The 16,593-nt window shown below is 44.6% G+C and overlaps 1 protein-coding gene across 7 annotated transcripts in view; it reads left to right on the forward strand.

Moving 5' to 3' along the window:
• Positions 1-16,593, forward strand: part of DGKG (diacylglycerol kinase, gamma 90kDa) — a 261,627-nt gene that overhangs the window by 93,433 nt on the left and 151,601 nt on the right. Inside the window, exons 10-18 of one of the 7 annotated variants that reach the window (XM_006869748.1) lie at positions 612-725; positions 1,617-1,620; positions 2,485-2,573; positions 5,669-5,785; positions 6,692-6,784; positions 9,239-9,298; positions 11,829-11,908; positions 13,120-13,194; positions 16,189-16,274. In XM_006869748.1, coding sequence (XP_006869810.1) covers positions 612-725; positions 1,617-1,620; positions 2,485-2,573; positions 5,669-5,785; positions 6,692-6,784; positions 9,239-9,298; positions 11,829-11,908; positions 13,120-13,194; positions 16,189-16,274 — 718 coding nt within the window. Of the gene's footprint in view, positions 1-611; positions 730-1,616; positions 1,621-2,484; positions 2,574-5,668; positions 5,786-6,691; positions 6,785-9,238; positions 9,299-11,828; positions 11,909-13,119; positions 13,195-16,188; positions 16,275-16,593 lie in introns of all 7 variants that reach the window. The other 6 variants (XM_006869752.1, XM_006869750.1, XM_006869749.1 and 3 more) reach the window with 6 other exon arrangements.

Raw genomic sequence — 16,593 nt, forward strand, 5'->3', positions numbered from 1 at the left:
CTGTAGGAAGGAGTCCAAGAAGGGAAACTTTTAAGTCAGAGTATAAACATTTAAAGGATCTTTAGATTACATTAGACTGATAGAAAGATAAAGGAAGGAAGGAAGGATGGATGGATGGATGGACAAACAGCAACATCTCCAGATTGTTTGCCAAAAAATTTGTTCTAATTTATACTTCCACCAGTTAACTCGTTGCTGTCAAATCAGTTCTGACTAAGAGTGAACCTTATAAGACACAGTAGAAGTGTCCCATAGGGTTTTCCGTAAATCTGTACAGAAGCCAACCACCGCATCTTCCTCCAGTGGAGCAGCTGGTGGATTTAAACCATAGTTCTTTCAGTTAGCAGCTGAGCGCTTCACTACCGCGCCACCAGGTCTCATTACCAGCTCTGTAGGAGAGAGCTTATTCTATCATCCCCAGTTCCCACTTTCCACTCAGATATTCCTAGTCTTTATTATTTGCTAATTTTGGAAAACACACAGAGAGAACTTTGTTTAAATCTGTATTTATTATAAGGGAGTCCTTAAAAACAGTACAGAGTATCTTGTCCTCCAACTATGAGAAGAGTTTTACCTAGCGCTCAGTGTGTCACCCCTTTTTGCCCCTGCAGAACTCCAAGGGGGATGGGAGGCATGCCTGGACCTTGAAGCATTTTAAGAAATTGACTTACTGCAACTTCTGCCACATCATGCTGATGGGCGTTCGGAAGCAAGGCCTGTGCTGCGTCTGTGAGTAAATGTCCTTCACACCCCACTCCCTCTGGGTGCTATCTGTGTCTGTTTTGCACATGGTTGAGCCATTCCAGAAAAAATTTAGCTGGAGAAGTCCCCCGTAGTGTTCCAGCAGTAGGGAGTAGAACACGACTTCCATGTCCTGTTTTTATTCTACCCACAGCAAATGGACAAGGATTAGCCTATTGATGGAGTTCTATCTGGGGACACGGCCGCCCTAGGAAAAGAAGCTACTAAGGGGCAATATATAATTAAAGTACATCTCGTACTGATTTTGGTTGAGTTTTGCTAGCAAACATTTATCTTTTTTTTTTTTTTTAATTAATAAGCAACATAAAACTATGTTCTGTAAATGCAATGAAAATTAAAATGATACATAAATTTTGTTTTAAGATCCACTTAGGAAAGTCAAAGGGAAGGGGAAAAACACACATATAAGTGTTTTTAAAAGGGGAGAAGAGAACAGATGAAAGAGAAGGGAGAAAGAAGGGGTGAGGAAGGAAAGAAGGTGGCTGTGGGGAGCAAGTGGAGAAGGACGCAGTGAGAAGGCTGTGCAGGGACCAGGCTCTGGGTGAAGAGAGTCCTGGCCACCACCTCATTATACAGACAGCAGACACTCAGCCTGAACCCACAAACACTCAGCTGCTGCTGCAAGGAGACTCCATGGATGCAGTTCAGGTCACCAAAGTGTCTCATTCAACATGCACATGTGAGCTAGCCAGCAAGTGACTTGAGCTACAAAAGTCTTCTTAGTGGAGCTGAGCCCAGTGTTTATCAAAAGCAAGCCTCAATAGCTTCAAAGCTATTGGTCTTTGCAGCATCCATTCAAATCCAGCTCTCACCCAACTCTTTATAGCCTAAATGCCATTCCTTTTAAGTTCTAGACTTGTGAACTACTGCTGTTTGCATAGTCATAAGCAGTAATGGTGGTGGTGGTTATGTGCCGAGGAGTCGGTTCCCACTCATAGCGACTCTGCATAGGGCTTCCAAGGCTGTACATCTTTACAGGAGCATAAAACCTCATCTTTCTCTCGCAGAATGGCTGGTAGTTTCAAACTGCTAACCTTGAGGCTAGCAACCCTACTTGTAACCACTATACTATCGGAGCTCCTTAAGCAATAGTAGTAATTGTTACTATTTGTAGAATAGCTACTCTGACGCAGATGCATGGTGTTTTGTATAAATTATTTCATTAAATCTTGCAAATTCCCTGCAAGAGAGGCACTTTCATTCCCACTTTACAGATGAAAGCGCTGATGCTCAGAGAAGTGAAGCAGTTGGCCCAAGAGCATATGGTTAGTTACAAACGGCAGAGACAGAACTCAGGCTAAGGCCTAACTCCAAAAATCTCTGCTCTTTCCATTCAGTGATTAGCATCCCTGACACGGAATCTGTGCCAGTCGATGGCCTGACCTCTAATCCTCCCCTTAAGTGACAGGCATCTTTGGCGCTCTTTCCTGCTTCATTCACTGCCCACAGTGGAAGGCAGTGTGATGTGGACTCAAGGGGGAGGGGGCAAAAGGATATTTGGGACATAACTGTGAACTATCTTCCCAGCGAACAACTAGAGATTGTGTTGGATTTCCTTCCATAAGTAAGGCTGTCTCCATAGGTCTCCTACCCCTGTCTGGCCACTAGGAGGGAGGCACGGGCCCTTGTTGAGTTGGGAGGTGGCTGGAATTTTCATAGATAAGCATACAAGCACTCTCCTCATTGTTGTTTTGGGGGTTTTTTGTTTGTTTTTTCTTTCAGATTGTAAATACACTGTCCACGAACGCTGTGTATCCAAAAACATTCCTGGGTGTGTCAAAACGTACTCAAAAAGTAAAAGAGGCGGCGAGGTTAGTGACAGCTGTTGCCTTGTTCTATGCATGCTGAGTCCCGGACAACACGTCCATCACCGCTGACTCCTGGGTAGATAGGGATTGTGAGAGTTTATTCAGTCCCTTCTCTGCCTTGAGGACCACCCTTCAACCATTCAGTTCATCCATCAAGCATTCAGCATCTCATTGTGTCTATTGTGTGCCAGGCTCTGTGCTAGGGGCACACAGGTTATAAGAGATGGCCCCCAGCCTACTCAAGAAACAGACAGTTCAACAAAGTATAAAGTAATGAGATGCAGACCATAATGGGGCTGTGTGGGATATAGGTGAGACCCAAAGGGGAAGATTTCACAAAGGAATCTAAGTTGTGTTTGAACCAAAGTCAAGAGGACTTCATTAGGTGCCACAAAGAACAAGGCACTTGCACTTTGTGAAGAGACCATGGCAACATACCTTATTCTTGGTTCACAGTTAGTTTGGTGTGGCTGGGACAAAGGTTGCTTAAAGGGAAGTGGCAGGAGCCATACTTAGAGAACAGTGAGATCCAGCCTGGGAAGGGTTTTATAAAGCTAGCTAGGGAGTTTGCTCTGCAGTTAAGGAGGTATTGGAGAACTTGAAGCATGTGAATAGTATTATTGGGTTTGCAAATTAGGTCAATCACTCTGGTGGAGAAGACAGATTAGAGGGAAAACGTCTTCCAACAATTCAGGCTCTGTCTGATTAGTGAGGGTCTTCATTTACCCGCTGTGCTCTCATCAGTCCATGGTAGTATAGTTGTGGCATGTCTGTACCATTGCAGTTGTTGTGTACTGGACCTATCACATGGGATGAGGTATAGGAGATGAGGGGAGAGCTTGAGAGATCATTTGGAGGTACTTTCATCAGGACTTGGTTGTCAAAATGTAGGGGATGAGAGAGGGAGAGAGTTGCAGTTGAATTAGTTATGACTCACAGTGACCCACAGTGTCAGAGTGGAACTGTGCTCCATAAGGTTTTCAATGGCTGATCTTTTGAAGTAGATCTCCTTTGTCGTGGGCATTTCTTCGGAGGTGCCTCTGGATGGAATCTAACCACCACTTTTTCTTCAGCAGCCATTTGCACCACCCCAGGTTCCTAACGTGGCTATTCAGTGTTGCCATTCACTGTGTCTGGAAGTAGACTCTCCATAAAGTTAGCAGCAAAGGACACTCAGCTTCTGCAGATGAAAGATTCCATTGAGGAATCTGAGTTAGGAAGTGGCTAGCACCTGGGGGTGGTACCCAGTTCTCCCAGAAAGAACTCCTGAGAAAAAAGAGCACCTCCCAGGACTCGCATGTATGCCCCATTGGATGCTGCATGGCCTTTTGTCCGCTCCTACCACACATCCCCTCCATGTTCATGCCTTTCACCAGGACACAGGGATCACAGCCTGGGCTCCGGCCCTAATCTGCACTCTGGCTACCTGCCACACATAGAATGGAGGAAGGCAGCTGAGGGACCAACAGGGCACACTCACAAGCCAAGTCACTCAGCATTACTTCCAATCCCAGAAGCGGATAGAGAAGGCATTGTGGGGTCAGGAAACAACCCTAGGCTTGATGTCAGAAGGCCTGGCTGTGAACCCCTGTGTGGTCACTCACTTAACCTCTCTGAAGCCTTTTTATCTTTTTCTTTCTCTGCATAATAATCTTGAGCAGATTCAATAACTACCATGTAGATGACAAATTGATGGGGTTCTTTGCATGCTCAGAGGTGCATGATGAAAGATTAGCGGCTACCAACCATATATGACACATCTTCTAGAGCAACAATTTTTACCAAAAAACTTTGGGATAAGGATATTAAGTAACTCAGTTACTAAGTAGTGCAAAACATCTCTTTTTATTTAACAACCTTTTTGTTTAACGCAAACATAGATTCTTGTTAAGTGCCATAGAGTTGTTCCGACTCATAGCAACGCTGTAGAGGGCTTCCAGGGAGCAGCTGATGGTTTTGAACTGCCGACCTTGTGGTTCTCTGTCCAGTGCTGATCCACAGCACCACACCAGAAGTCCATGTAAATATTTCATGTGATTTTAATATGGTGCTTGTAATTGGACATTTCAGGCTTTGCTCTCAAGTACCTATCCACATCCTTCTTCTCTTAGGAGTTCCCTGATAGAAATTTGTAAGAAATGCTGTAGGAGAAAGTTAAGCTGAAGCTCATGTCCCCAGATATTAGTGTCATGTATCAGCTGCTGTCACTCAGTCACATGTTATACTTACACACATGTCTCCATGGGTTTCCCATGTTTCTAGGCTACCCTGGCCAGTACTCACTATTATCTTTCAGACATTTTTGTCTAACATAATTTCCTTCTAGGGTGTTCGTCAACCTTGGTTGCACATTATTATCACGTGGAGCACTTTTAAACATGCCACTCATGGGTCCCACCCCCAGACTATAATGTATTTGGCTTGGAATATGGGCTGGACTTAAAGACTCTTATCTGCTCCCCAGGTGATTTTACTGCTCAACCTAGTCTGAGAGCCCTTGGCCCGTAGAAGACAGGAAGAGAAGGGAGTTAACCTCAGTGGACATCTTCAAAGGGCAGAAACTATTCCAGCAAGGTCCCCCAAATTGGGACTTCTTAGGCCAAGTTTTGCAGAGGAGGGATATGAGACTCAGAGAGGTTTTCAGGACCTGGAGAAAGGTCTCCCCACTGCCAAGTGAAAGAGTAGTGACTGACCAGTTTTGTCTCCAACCCAAACCTCCGGCATCTCCCTGCACCGTGCTGCCTTCCAGGAGAGGGCACACTCAAGCACATCACTCTTCAAGGAGTTCTGCAGAACAGACAGATGGACTGCCAGACAAGATGCTGTTTAAAGGCTTGCCTGCCAGGGAGAACGAGCTACTCAAAACCATGCACAGTGGTTTTTTGTCTGCCTTGATATGCCTGGTGGTGGTTAGGCAGGGAGGGACCATGTCAGTGCATTTCAGCAAAGTGACCCAACATCCAGTAAACCTCTCCACTAACCAGGATACCACCAACCTCTGGCCTGCCTGCTCCCTGTGTTCCTCCCAGGTCCTCCTCAGCCCAGGGCCCTGGGGCGTGGTTCTGGGCCTTCCCTGTACCCTTCCCTTCCTCCCGCAGGTGATGCAGCACGCGTGGGTGGAAGGGAACTCCTCCGTCAAGTGTGACCGGTGCCACAAAAGTATCAAGTGCTACCAGAGTGTCACCGCGCGGCACTGCGTGTGGTGCCGGATGACGGTGGGTTGGTGCCCAGGGCAGCCCTGGTTCATTTCAGTGTGGTTTTTGCTCAAGTTGCATCAAGAAAGCAGTGGGCATCCTGCCAGAGGGCATAAGTGGAGCCAGGGGAGCAAAACTGGGGAGGGCCCCAGAGGCCCCTTTCAATGCCCTGAGTGTAACAGTGCCTCCAACAAACTGCCAAGCTGCCCTGAGTGTGGGCACCCCCAAAACCAGGGCAGCAAAAACTGCTTAAGAAGAAGTGGCCAGCCTGCTGTGTATGTGGCAGGGCAGCAGGTTGGACCAAGAGCTTCCTTCCTCTGGGGCCTGGGGCACTGGCAGAGAGGGAGAGGAATTAGACACCAAGAGAGGAAGGGCACCTGCCCAAAGGCACATTCCTTAGAGAAACCCCACTGCCTTGGCCAGAGGCTCAGACCTGCTGCCACCAGCCACAGCCACAGCCAGTGGCCATGTCCCCTCTGAAAACCTGGAGCTGCCCAATCTTATTGCCAAAGCAAACTCAGTGCCCTGGCTTGCCCCTTTAAGCGGTTATCAGCCTCAAAAAGTTTTCTGCAAACTAGACTGTAGACCTCTCAAAGTGCAAAGGTTGAGTCATGGGATTTACTGCCATCCCTTACAAGTTCCTGAAAACCTCCTTTCTTCCAGAGTTTCAGAAATGGGGGAGGTCATATCTCCAAGAGGGGCTCCACCATCTACATGGGGTGCCATCCACTTGGAGTGCCGCAGGCCTGCTGGTGACTAATAACACTTTGGTCACATACACGCACACTCGGCCATACTACTAAAGCCAGCAATGCATCAGGATTGGGGAACGTATTAGGCAGTTTGGCTCTCCAGTAAACCTCTAAGCACTCATACTGACATTTCCTTGTTCACTTTGCTCACTCTTGTCTTCACTCTTTCCCCCAGTTTCACCGCAAATGTGAACTATCCACATTGTGTGATGGTGGGGAACTCAGAGACCATATTTTGCTGCCTACCTCGATATGCCCCGTCACCCGGGTAAGTAAATGTTCCCACCTCCACCAGGTCCTGGTTTCTCCCCGTTCACATTTCAGGTGTAGATAGTATTCAATATTCATTTCCCTCAGAGGGCTGCCCCAGACAACTTTTGTTATTGGGGTTGTTGTAGTTTAGTAAGTGCTGTTGAGTCAGTTCTGGCTCATAACACCCCAGACAACTCTTAGGGGGTTGCATTTTATATAACAAACGTTGTAAGAGGTCAGTACTGCACCAAAAGGCCTCTGACGACACTGGTCCCTAGTGCCAGGCACCAGGGCAATGCATCCTTTCTAGCGCAGGTCAAGGAAGCCATCTTCCCGCACATGGACAGGTGCCCTCACACTTGTTAACCATTCTGCTCTGTCAGTCATGGATCTCCCTCTGCCTTGAGAATTTCCACTTGGGTGTCTTGGCCCCATTAGGAAATGAAATTAAACTTTTAAAAAATTTTTATCCCCACCTAAAATTTTCTCTTGTTCCTGTGTTGAAAAGACTCCACTTTCAAACTATGCACCAACCAATTGAACTGTTCTCCTCCTCAGATTTTAAAGTTGTTGCCAGGTCCCACTGATTCCTTACATCTTACCAACTTTGGGTTACACACTGGGCTGCTTATTGTAAGGTCAGCAGTTTGAATCCACCTGCGGCTCCTCAAGAGGAGATGAAGCTTTCTGCGCCCATAAGGATTTACAGCCTTGGAAACCCTATACATGGTCACAATGAGTCGGAACCAAGTTGACGGCACACCACCACCACCATGGATTTGGCCAGCTGTTCTTTCCTCATGAAAAAAACCTAAAGAAAACCATTTGGCAGTTTTTACTAAGTTTAAAATACACAAACTCTTGTTTTTGTTAGGTGCCATTGAGCCAGTTCCAACTCATAACTACCCTATGTAAAACAAAACAAAACACTGCTTGGTCCTGTACCCTCCTCACATCAATGTTGTGTTTGAGCCCATTGGTACAGCCAACATGCCAATCCATCTCTTTAAGAATCTTCCTTTTTTTCAATTTCAATGACACTCTACTTTTCTAAGCATTATGTCCTTCTCCAGAGACAGGTCCCTCCTTATAGCATGTCCAAAATATGTGAGATGTAGTCTCACCATCTTTGCTTCTATGAAGTATTCTGGCTCTACTTCTTCCAACACAGATTTGTTCATTCTTCTGGCAGACCATGGTGTGTATTCATATATTCAACATGTTTCACCAATGCCGTAATTCAAATGTATCCAATCTTCTTCTATGACCCAATAATTCCCCTCCTGCGTACATACCTGAGAAATAAGAGTATTTATTACACCAAAAGATAGATACAAAAATGTTCACAGCAACTTTATTCATAATAATAAAAAATGGTGAAGATGTCCTCTAATTGGAAATAGGTATATAAATTGAGCTGTATTCATATATATCCTGGTGTGGTGCTACAAGTTAATACACTGGACGTTAAGGTCAGTTTGAACCACAAGTTGGCAGTCAAGCTCACCAGCTGCTCTTCAGAAACCCTATACAGGGTCGCTATGGGTCGGAACCGACTCAACGGCACTTAACAACAACAATATATTCATATACTGGAATACTGTTTTACATTGAAAAAGACCAAACTATGCTAGAAATAAAAATATGAAGAATCTCAAAAACTATGTTGAGCCAAAGAAGTTAGACTCAAAAGAAGTCATGTTTTATGATTCCGTCCATGTGAAATTCAAAAAGCAAGCAGGCAGTGCCAATATGATGTCAAGAGTCAGCTGAGGCTGTGTTTGAAAAGGTAGTAGTTACAAGGGCATTTGTATCTATGAAAACTCATTTAGCTGTGCACTTAAGATTTGAGCATTTTACTATATGGAAGTTGAACCTCAATAAAATAAATAATAAACATTGGGCATGAAGAGAAAAACTAAACTAAAAGAAATTACTTGTTCAATATCACATTTTAGTGCTGAACAAAGAAACCAAGTCTAAGACCTTCCTTCTTGAAGCGCCACTTCTAAGTCAATAACTTAGATTTCTGCTAATATCAGTATTTCTGCAACACCTCCATCCCCCTTCCTGCCCCATGTCTCTTGCCAGTGTCCCAAAGTTAAAGTTAGAACAAGTAGTAACATATCTGGAGAACCCTGGAAAACCCATAGAGAAACATTCCTGTTTTTCATTCCAACAAGTCCCCCCTTTGGAAAGCTCTTCTCCATATTAAAGTGACCCAATTTTGTTTCTTATCTCTTGGTTTAGTAGTTGTTATTGTGAAGTGTTATTGAGTCTGTCGTGACTCATAGCAATCCTACATAAGATTTCCAAGTAGGGGCTGTTGGGTTTGAATTGCGAACCTTGCAAATAGCAGTCCAGTACTTATCCTACAGCGTCACACCAAGATTCTTGCTTTAATAGTTGTTGTTGTTGCTGTTAGTTATTCGTTTCTCAAAAGATGCTTCTCTCTCCTCTCTCCTCACAGGATAGGCAAGGTGGGAAGACTGAAGGCAGCGCGTCAGCCAAAAGTGAAATTGTGATGCAGGTACTTCCACGAACCTGGAGTCTGAATTGCTCATTATAAGTTGGTCCAGGTGGTGTCAGGAAGGACAGGGTTTGAATTCTAGAACACTTGCTTTCTCATTTGATCAATTGTACCACATAGGAGGACACTTTATTTCCAGCCTCGGGAATTACCTACGCCATAGGCAAGTGATGAGAAGGGAGGTTGTTTGATCCCCATTGCTGCTGATGTGGCTGTTTCGCCGTCTTTAGGAAGAAGTTACATAACAGTTCACTTTGTAAACCTCTTTAAATAATAACAAATGTGTGGCCTAAAAATAGACCATTGTTTTCCAAGATTGTCAAGCTGTCTCCAGAACATGAGCTGCCAAAATGAAACTAAGCAGATCCCAAGTCCTTAATCCTTAAATGTATATTTAAGAAACCATCGGCTTGTTTTATTTTTGACCTTGGGTTCACCAATGAACATATTTTCTTTGTGCTTTCTACAAAGATCTAGGGAATACAGGAAAGATGGTCTTTTGAAGTACAAAGAGTTCTAGAGAAGAAAATAGAGAACTAGGGTTTCCCTTCCCCCCACCCCCACGCCGCACGCCTCTGAGCCTCGGCCTCCTTGTTTGAAAAGGGCCTTATGTTGTCCATCTGAAAGAGGTACTACAAGATTAAATGAAAGCATGCAGATTAACATGCTTTGAAAAAATTAAACATAAGAGACAACGATGGGGGAAACTATAGTATGTGGACAAGCTCTAGACACCTCTGACAGAAAGTCAGGTGACTCACACCAGTGCAGGTACATCAGTGGTTTATAGCTGCCATCTACCTGGCTGTCCTTCTGCTTTGATTGGGCAATGTTCATGCTGTGCAGGTAGTTAAATATTTTCAATATCGCCCCCCAAAGGTAAGGAATTTTACGACTCCTCAATCTCCAAGATGCTTCTGGGTAATCCCTGGACAAATAAAAGAGAATTCTTAGAAAATCATAAAGAATATTGCTGGGTTTTTTCCAACATCATGGCACTGTGTTTGTTGCATTTTTTATTTGAGATCCAAGAAAGCAAGCATTAGAGAGTGAACATGAGACAGAGCTATAATTCTGTAAACTATAAACCAAATCAGTAGTTACTGAGCTCCCCTCTTGTGTCTGTTGCTGTGGTGTCCTTGTAGGAGGGTTAAATACACATTCCTGTCCCTCTCATGAAGCATTTAATACTCAGTTGACGTTTTGAGATGTTTTCCCAAGAAGATAAAGCAAAAGAAATAAATATCAACAATAACAACACCACCAAAAGAAGATATTACAGGTTTCAAGCACAAAATTTTTGGGTACTATAATCAAGGAAAACTTCATAGAGGAAGTTGCTCTTGATCTGGACCCTGAAAGATGAAGTTTTGGAGAGAATGTAAAGAAGGAACTGGGCATTTCCAGTTACTAAGCAGAAGAAAACAGGATGAGCAGAGCCATGGGGTGGGGATGGCCAACACAGGCTCACTGGAGGAAAATAGAGCATGCGTTGGCTGGAGTAGTGGCTGAGAGTTAGGAAAAATGGTGGGACGTAGTGAGGTAAACTGGAAGGCCTTGAATGCTCAGTTAGGAGACTTGGATTTGATCTTCTGAACAGTGAGGTTCCACGAAAGGTTTCTCATCACGGTGCTATGATTGATGTAGTGTACCGGAAGGACCTGCATAGGACAGTATGCAGGACGGATCAGGGGTGTGAAAGGCCTGAGCAGGATAGGAACTATAGAGAGCTGCCTGAGAGAAAAGGACATGCCATGGAAAGAAATGCTAAGAACAAGAATCCATAGCTAATTAGATAAATAATACTACCTTTAATAGAACTAGGAAGCCCCAAGAGAAGGCCTGTTGAATGGGAAAAAAAGAGGTCCGGTTCAGAACATGCTGTATTATGGCAAGACATCCTGTTGAATCAGGACAGTGAAAAATATGCAGTCCGGGCTCAGGAGGATAATTGGGACTAGAAATGCAGATTTGGAAAGCACTGTACTAGAAGTGGTGTTTAACTCTATGTTGTTCTTGTTGTTGTTAAGTGCCAGTAAGTCAGTTCTGACTCATAGTAACCCTGTACAGGGTTTCCAAGGAGTGGCTGGTGGGTTTGAACCACAAACCTTGTTGTTATCAGTCCTGTGCTTATCCTACAGTGCCACACCAGGACTCCGTAGTTTATTTATTTACACTTACATGGCCCAGAGAGTCATACTTCCAAAGATTATATTCAGTTGAATCCCTTGTAAAATCTAACACTGTACTGTGGACTCAGCTGCACACCATTGTTGAAGAATTTGAGCGACGGGTACCATTGCATTGCTGCCTTTCTGGTCTCGTCCTAAAGCCCCTGTCACTTGCTAACACTACCTAAAGGCCACTCAAGCTGGAGACACTCAGTTTAGCCACTCAGAGAATTAGCCAGTGAAGAAAGACCGACCTCCTGCACCTCCTCTGCTGCCCACCCACCTCTCCCACCTCAGCCTCAAGTCTCATTCACCCCACCCCATTGAATGAAGAACTCATTTCTTTTTCTCTTTTAAAGTATAAGATCATCCCCACCCCGGGTACCCACCCCCTGCTGGTCTTGGTGAACCCCAAGAGTGGAGGGAGACAAGGAGAAAGGTATGTTCTCTTCTTTTACAAAATGGAGAAGCTAAAACAGCCTCGCCTGGACCCTTTCCTCTCCTCAAGTAGAGTGGACTGTAGAGTCAGGCAGACTGCGTCAAGTCCCCCTCTGTGACCTGATCCAAGTAATTTAACCTCCCTATGCCTCGGTTTCCTCCTCTGTAAAATGGGGATAATAGTTTTCCCTCTCCTAAGGTGATTGTTAGGATAAAAAGGTCAAAGTGCTTCCCACCCCCCAGCACCTGCACATGAGTCATCAGTAAGTCCCCCTGGGGTCAAACGCTGTCAGAGATGCCTGTTTCCTGTCTAGCCTCCCAAGTCTTTCCTTGATTGAAGAGATGTGACGGATTCACCTGGTTGGGACCTGCTGGCCAGTCCCCACCCTTGAGAATGTGAGAACCACCCTCATAAACTACTTGGATCAGTGGAGGAAATGCCCACTCTGCAGGGGACCAGAGGCTCTAAGGAAAATGGGAGGGAGGCAGGAGAATGTAGCCAACTGCTACTGCCTCCCTGCCCCGCTCAGCTCTGGAGTAATGGACAGATAGACAACAATGATCTAGAATCTAGGTTAAAAAATCATAATAAATAAGGTTAAAACAACAAGTATGAGGACCCCTACCCCAGTTCAGGTGTCAGGATACCCCTCAGAACTGACCAAATTAGTCTCAAAATGAAGTCTTGAAATCAAGCCTGCATGTGCTCTCTGCCCCTCAGCCCTCCCCAGCCCCATTCTAACCCACCTAGTATTTCCTCCTACCCCCCCCCCCAGTGTGGAGGGCCTTTCCCTAGGGGTTCTCTTGATGCCTTTATTTATAGTCCACAAAGGACAGAATTGCCCTACCTGGAACATAAGGAACCCTTGGGTGTCTGTGGAGAAAAAAGATTTAGCAGAATGGAGATTCTGCTCTTTGAGCTTCTCTGCCCTGTCCTTCTGCATGGCATGACTGATATCCTGGTGGTTGGAGTTTAGAGTCCTGGGGCAATGGGGAGACCTTGGACCAGGGAATGAGGACATGGATGATGCCAGGTGCATCGGGGAGTTTGGGATCTGCAGGACCCATGAGCAGCTTCTCCCCATATGGGTTGAAATGGCTCCGAATTTCCACTGTGGGTGGGCTCCCCAGGTCTTTGCCCTGCTATAGCTTCTCACAGTGACATTCTCCTTTTCTTTCTTTCTCTCCCTTTTTTTTTTTTCTCCCCCATAGAATTCTTCGGAAATTTCACTATCTACTCAACCCAAAACAAGTTTTCAACCTGGAGAGTGGGGGGCCTATTCCAGGGTATGGAAATGACAATGGTTACCTGCTAATTTATTTATTTCTTTGTTTGTTTTTCTTCCATTGTTATCTTAAAAAGCTATATTCTTTTATCATTAATCCTTCCTGCCATTTATTTTCTCTTCTCTCTTTCTGTCTTTTTTTTTTTCCTCTCACATTCTACTCCAGCTTTCTTCTGGAGATACTCATGCATAAACACCCATCATGGCTAACTCTGATTGGGCAGTGGCCTCCTGTACTTTGTCCCAGAAAAGAAATCGTTGATCTTATAAGAGAAATTACACAAATGTCATTCATCTGGTTGGCTGGAGAACAGGCTGCTAGATTGTTTTCACTTATTTGCAAGGCTGTGTTAGCTGGGTATCTTCATACTGAATTACCAGGCAGGAGGAAATTTACCACTGTCAGTCAGCAGTTTGGAAATTTTTATAAATGACTCAGAGGGTTCCCATGTTTTCTGTTACATGTAGCAATTTAGGATCAAGATGCTTTCTTCCCCCCTGGGTTATCTAAATTGGAAGTTATATTCTCCTTGGCCTTCAGCTTCTACCATTAGTCTGTTGGCTACTTCACTGCTCATTGTTGTTGTTGTTAAGTGCCATGGAGTCTAAGGTTTCCAAGGAGTGGCTGGTGAATTTGAAACGTCGACCTTGCAGTTCAAACCGATCTTGTAGTCCAGTGGATTATCCTACAGTGCCATACCAGGACTCCAGAGGGTTAGAGAAATAATAGTAAAGGGAGATAAGGTAGCTTTTGCAGCTTGTCTGCAGTCTTGGTAAAAGTCTAATGGGAAGAGCAGGTCCTTGTGTTAGCAGCCAAATGATGAGCTACAGTTTCTGTAATCCAAGGTTCCTCCAGCGAGGCCGGGGCACTAGCGACATCTGCTGGCCAACTCTAGAGATGCACCTTGTCCCATGCACATGCTGGGCTGGGTTTTCCCAGCCCAACCTCATAACCTGACATTTCTACCCTGGATTTAGCAATACTCCTGAAAGGAGCACAATTAAAGGCCCATAAAGGGAATCTGTCGCTGACCTCAGTTATCTGCCATAAGCAGTTATTTATGGCAATGGCAGTGTGAAACCCAGTTAAAGGGAGAAGGAAACATGAATGCATGTTTTACATAAAACTAATTTCAAAACAGTCCATCTGTCCTATCCAATTGTGGTTGCCAGCACAGTCACTGTAATCGCCAATTCCTGCTATACACACAGCTTGAAAATACGTTTGCCAGCCCACTCTCCTTGAGGGTATTTTCATATCAAAGACCAAACCTAACTAGCCACTGATAGAATCCAATTATAACAACCTCATGTGTGTTAGAGAAGAACTGTGCTTCAGACGGTTTTCAGTGGCTGCTTTTTCCAGAAGTAGCTCACCAACCTTTCCTCCCAGGTGCCTCTGGGTGGACTTGAACTGCCAGCTTTGGGGTTAGCAGTAGAGTATATTAATGATTTGCATCACATTAGTTTGGTCCTGGGTGACATGCCAGGTGGCTACTTCCCAGGGCTGATATGCCCTTAGTACCTCTGGTGTGAAGGACAGTCAATAAGGGAGTGCTTCCCCTCAAAACGTCTACAAGAGAAGAGAGGGAATGTTGCTTGCTGGCACAGGTATCAAGGGTCAGAGAGCCAGGGAGTTTTGTCAAAGCAGGCATGAGGCAAAGATTGAGCTTCAACTCACAAGTCCTACCCCAATGTAGTCACAAATCACCTGTGTTTTAAAACAAATGCTCTAAACCTCTTTTTGTGCCAGGAGCTCCTTGGGCAGGCTGGTGAAGCCTACAGACTCCTCAGAATAGTTTATTTGTTTTTTTAAGTGTATAAAATGAAACAGGATTAGCAAGGAAATTACTTATGCTGAAAAATAGTTATCAAAATGTTAAAAAAAAAAAGTTGGAATATGTCCTTTACTTGCACATTAAATAATGAGATCCAGAAATGGGGCTAATCCAAGCCAAAGTCAATTCTGACTCATAGCAACCCAATAGAGGGTTTCTGAGACTATAAATCTTTATGGGAACAGACAGCCCCATCTTTCTCCCACAGAACAACTGGTGAGTTTGAACCACCAAACTTGCCCACAATGCCATCAGGCTCCTTATGGAATGAATGTGGTTGCTGTTGTCAAATGCCATCGAGTCAGTTCCAACCCATAGTGACCCTGGGTTTACAATTTCTGAGGAGCAGCTGGTGAGCTTGAACTGCCGACCTTGCAGTCCAGTGCATTAACCCACGGCGCCACACCAGGACTCCATATAGGATTAATAGCTGCTGTAAATTCACAGTATTGATGAGCATGAACAATGTGATAAACTATCTGCCATAACGATAGGAAAATTAAAAAATACCTTTGATTTCAACTGCTGACAGAGTCACAGGTATTACTAATACCTGTGTGACTTATTGTCTGCATTCATAAAGGAAGGAAATGCTAAATTACAGTCAGAGGCTAGGGAAAATAAGAATGGGATGGGGTTTTTTTCCCTTCCAAATTCATGGTCTTCTGATTTGTATTGACAGGCCCTTTGGGGGTCCATGGTTAAGAGCCCTGCTCTAAAGGTTTAAAGCTTCACAGGGCAGCAGCTCTGGGCCCACATGAATGGGGTGAAGACCGGGCAGTTGAATGTGTCTCACTAAAGGAGAAGCTGTAAGAACAGAGCTTGGAAACTCGAGAGGAAGTCTGACGTTGGCAGTTCATTGTACCAGTGCCAAAATGTGCAAACCATGCATTCCTCTACACAAATAGTAGAGAGCTCCTAGAACATCATTTTCTGTTTGTGTTCATGATGAGTCAGCTTCTCCTTTTACAAGGACTGCTCCCTAGAACGCCTTTCTGTAGTGAGTTCTGGTGTTGGAACATTGAGTGACCCCCTCAACTCCTAAAGGACCCAAGGTCCCATCACTCACAGGGAGCAGAGGGGACTGACCTAACAAGTATCAAATGTCAGCCACAACTCAGTAAGCAAGACATTTTGGTCTTTCTTCTACTTCCCAGATTGAACTTTTTCCATGATACTCCAGACTTCCGTGTTCTGGCCTGTGGCGGAGATGGGACAGTTGGCTGGATTTTGGATTGCATTGGTAAGAATGGGTTGGGAGGGCCCTTATGGTTTATTTATAGTAAGCATACAAAGCCAACAAGAGGCAATTAGAAAAAGAGAGAGAGAGAAACGGAACTATGTCGCATTTATCCTTGGACCAATGCTTGACTATGTTTGTGCTATTGTTGAAAGTAAAGATACAAAACAATGGAATGTTTCCCACAGCTACAGATGTACTAGTTTAGTTTTAGGCTTTGTCTCAAAAACGTATCTCTTGAAAATAATTCACCAAGGAGATGAAAAGGGATGAATAAAGTTATTGATACTGTCCATGAACGACGCCCAGGAGGAGAACCAGT

The sequence above is a fragment of the Chrysochloris asiatica genome, unplaced genomic scaffold (assembly GCF_000296735.1).
Source record: "Chrysochloris asiatica unplaced genomic scaffold, ChrAsi1.0 scaffold00135, whole genome shotgun sequence".
Classification (NCBI taxonomy): Eukaryota; Metazoa; Chordata; class Mammalia; order Afrosoricida; family Chrysochloridae; genus Chrysochloris; species Chrysochloris asiatica.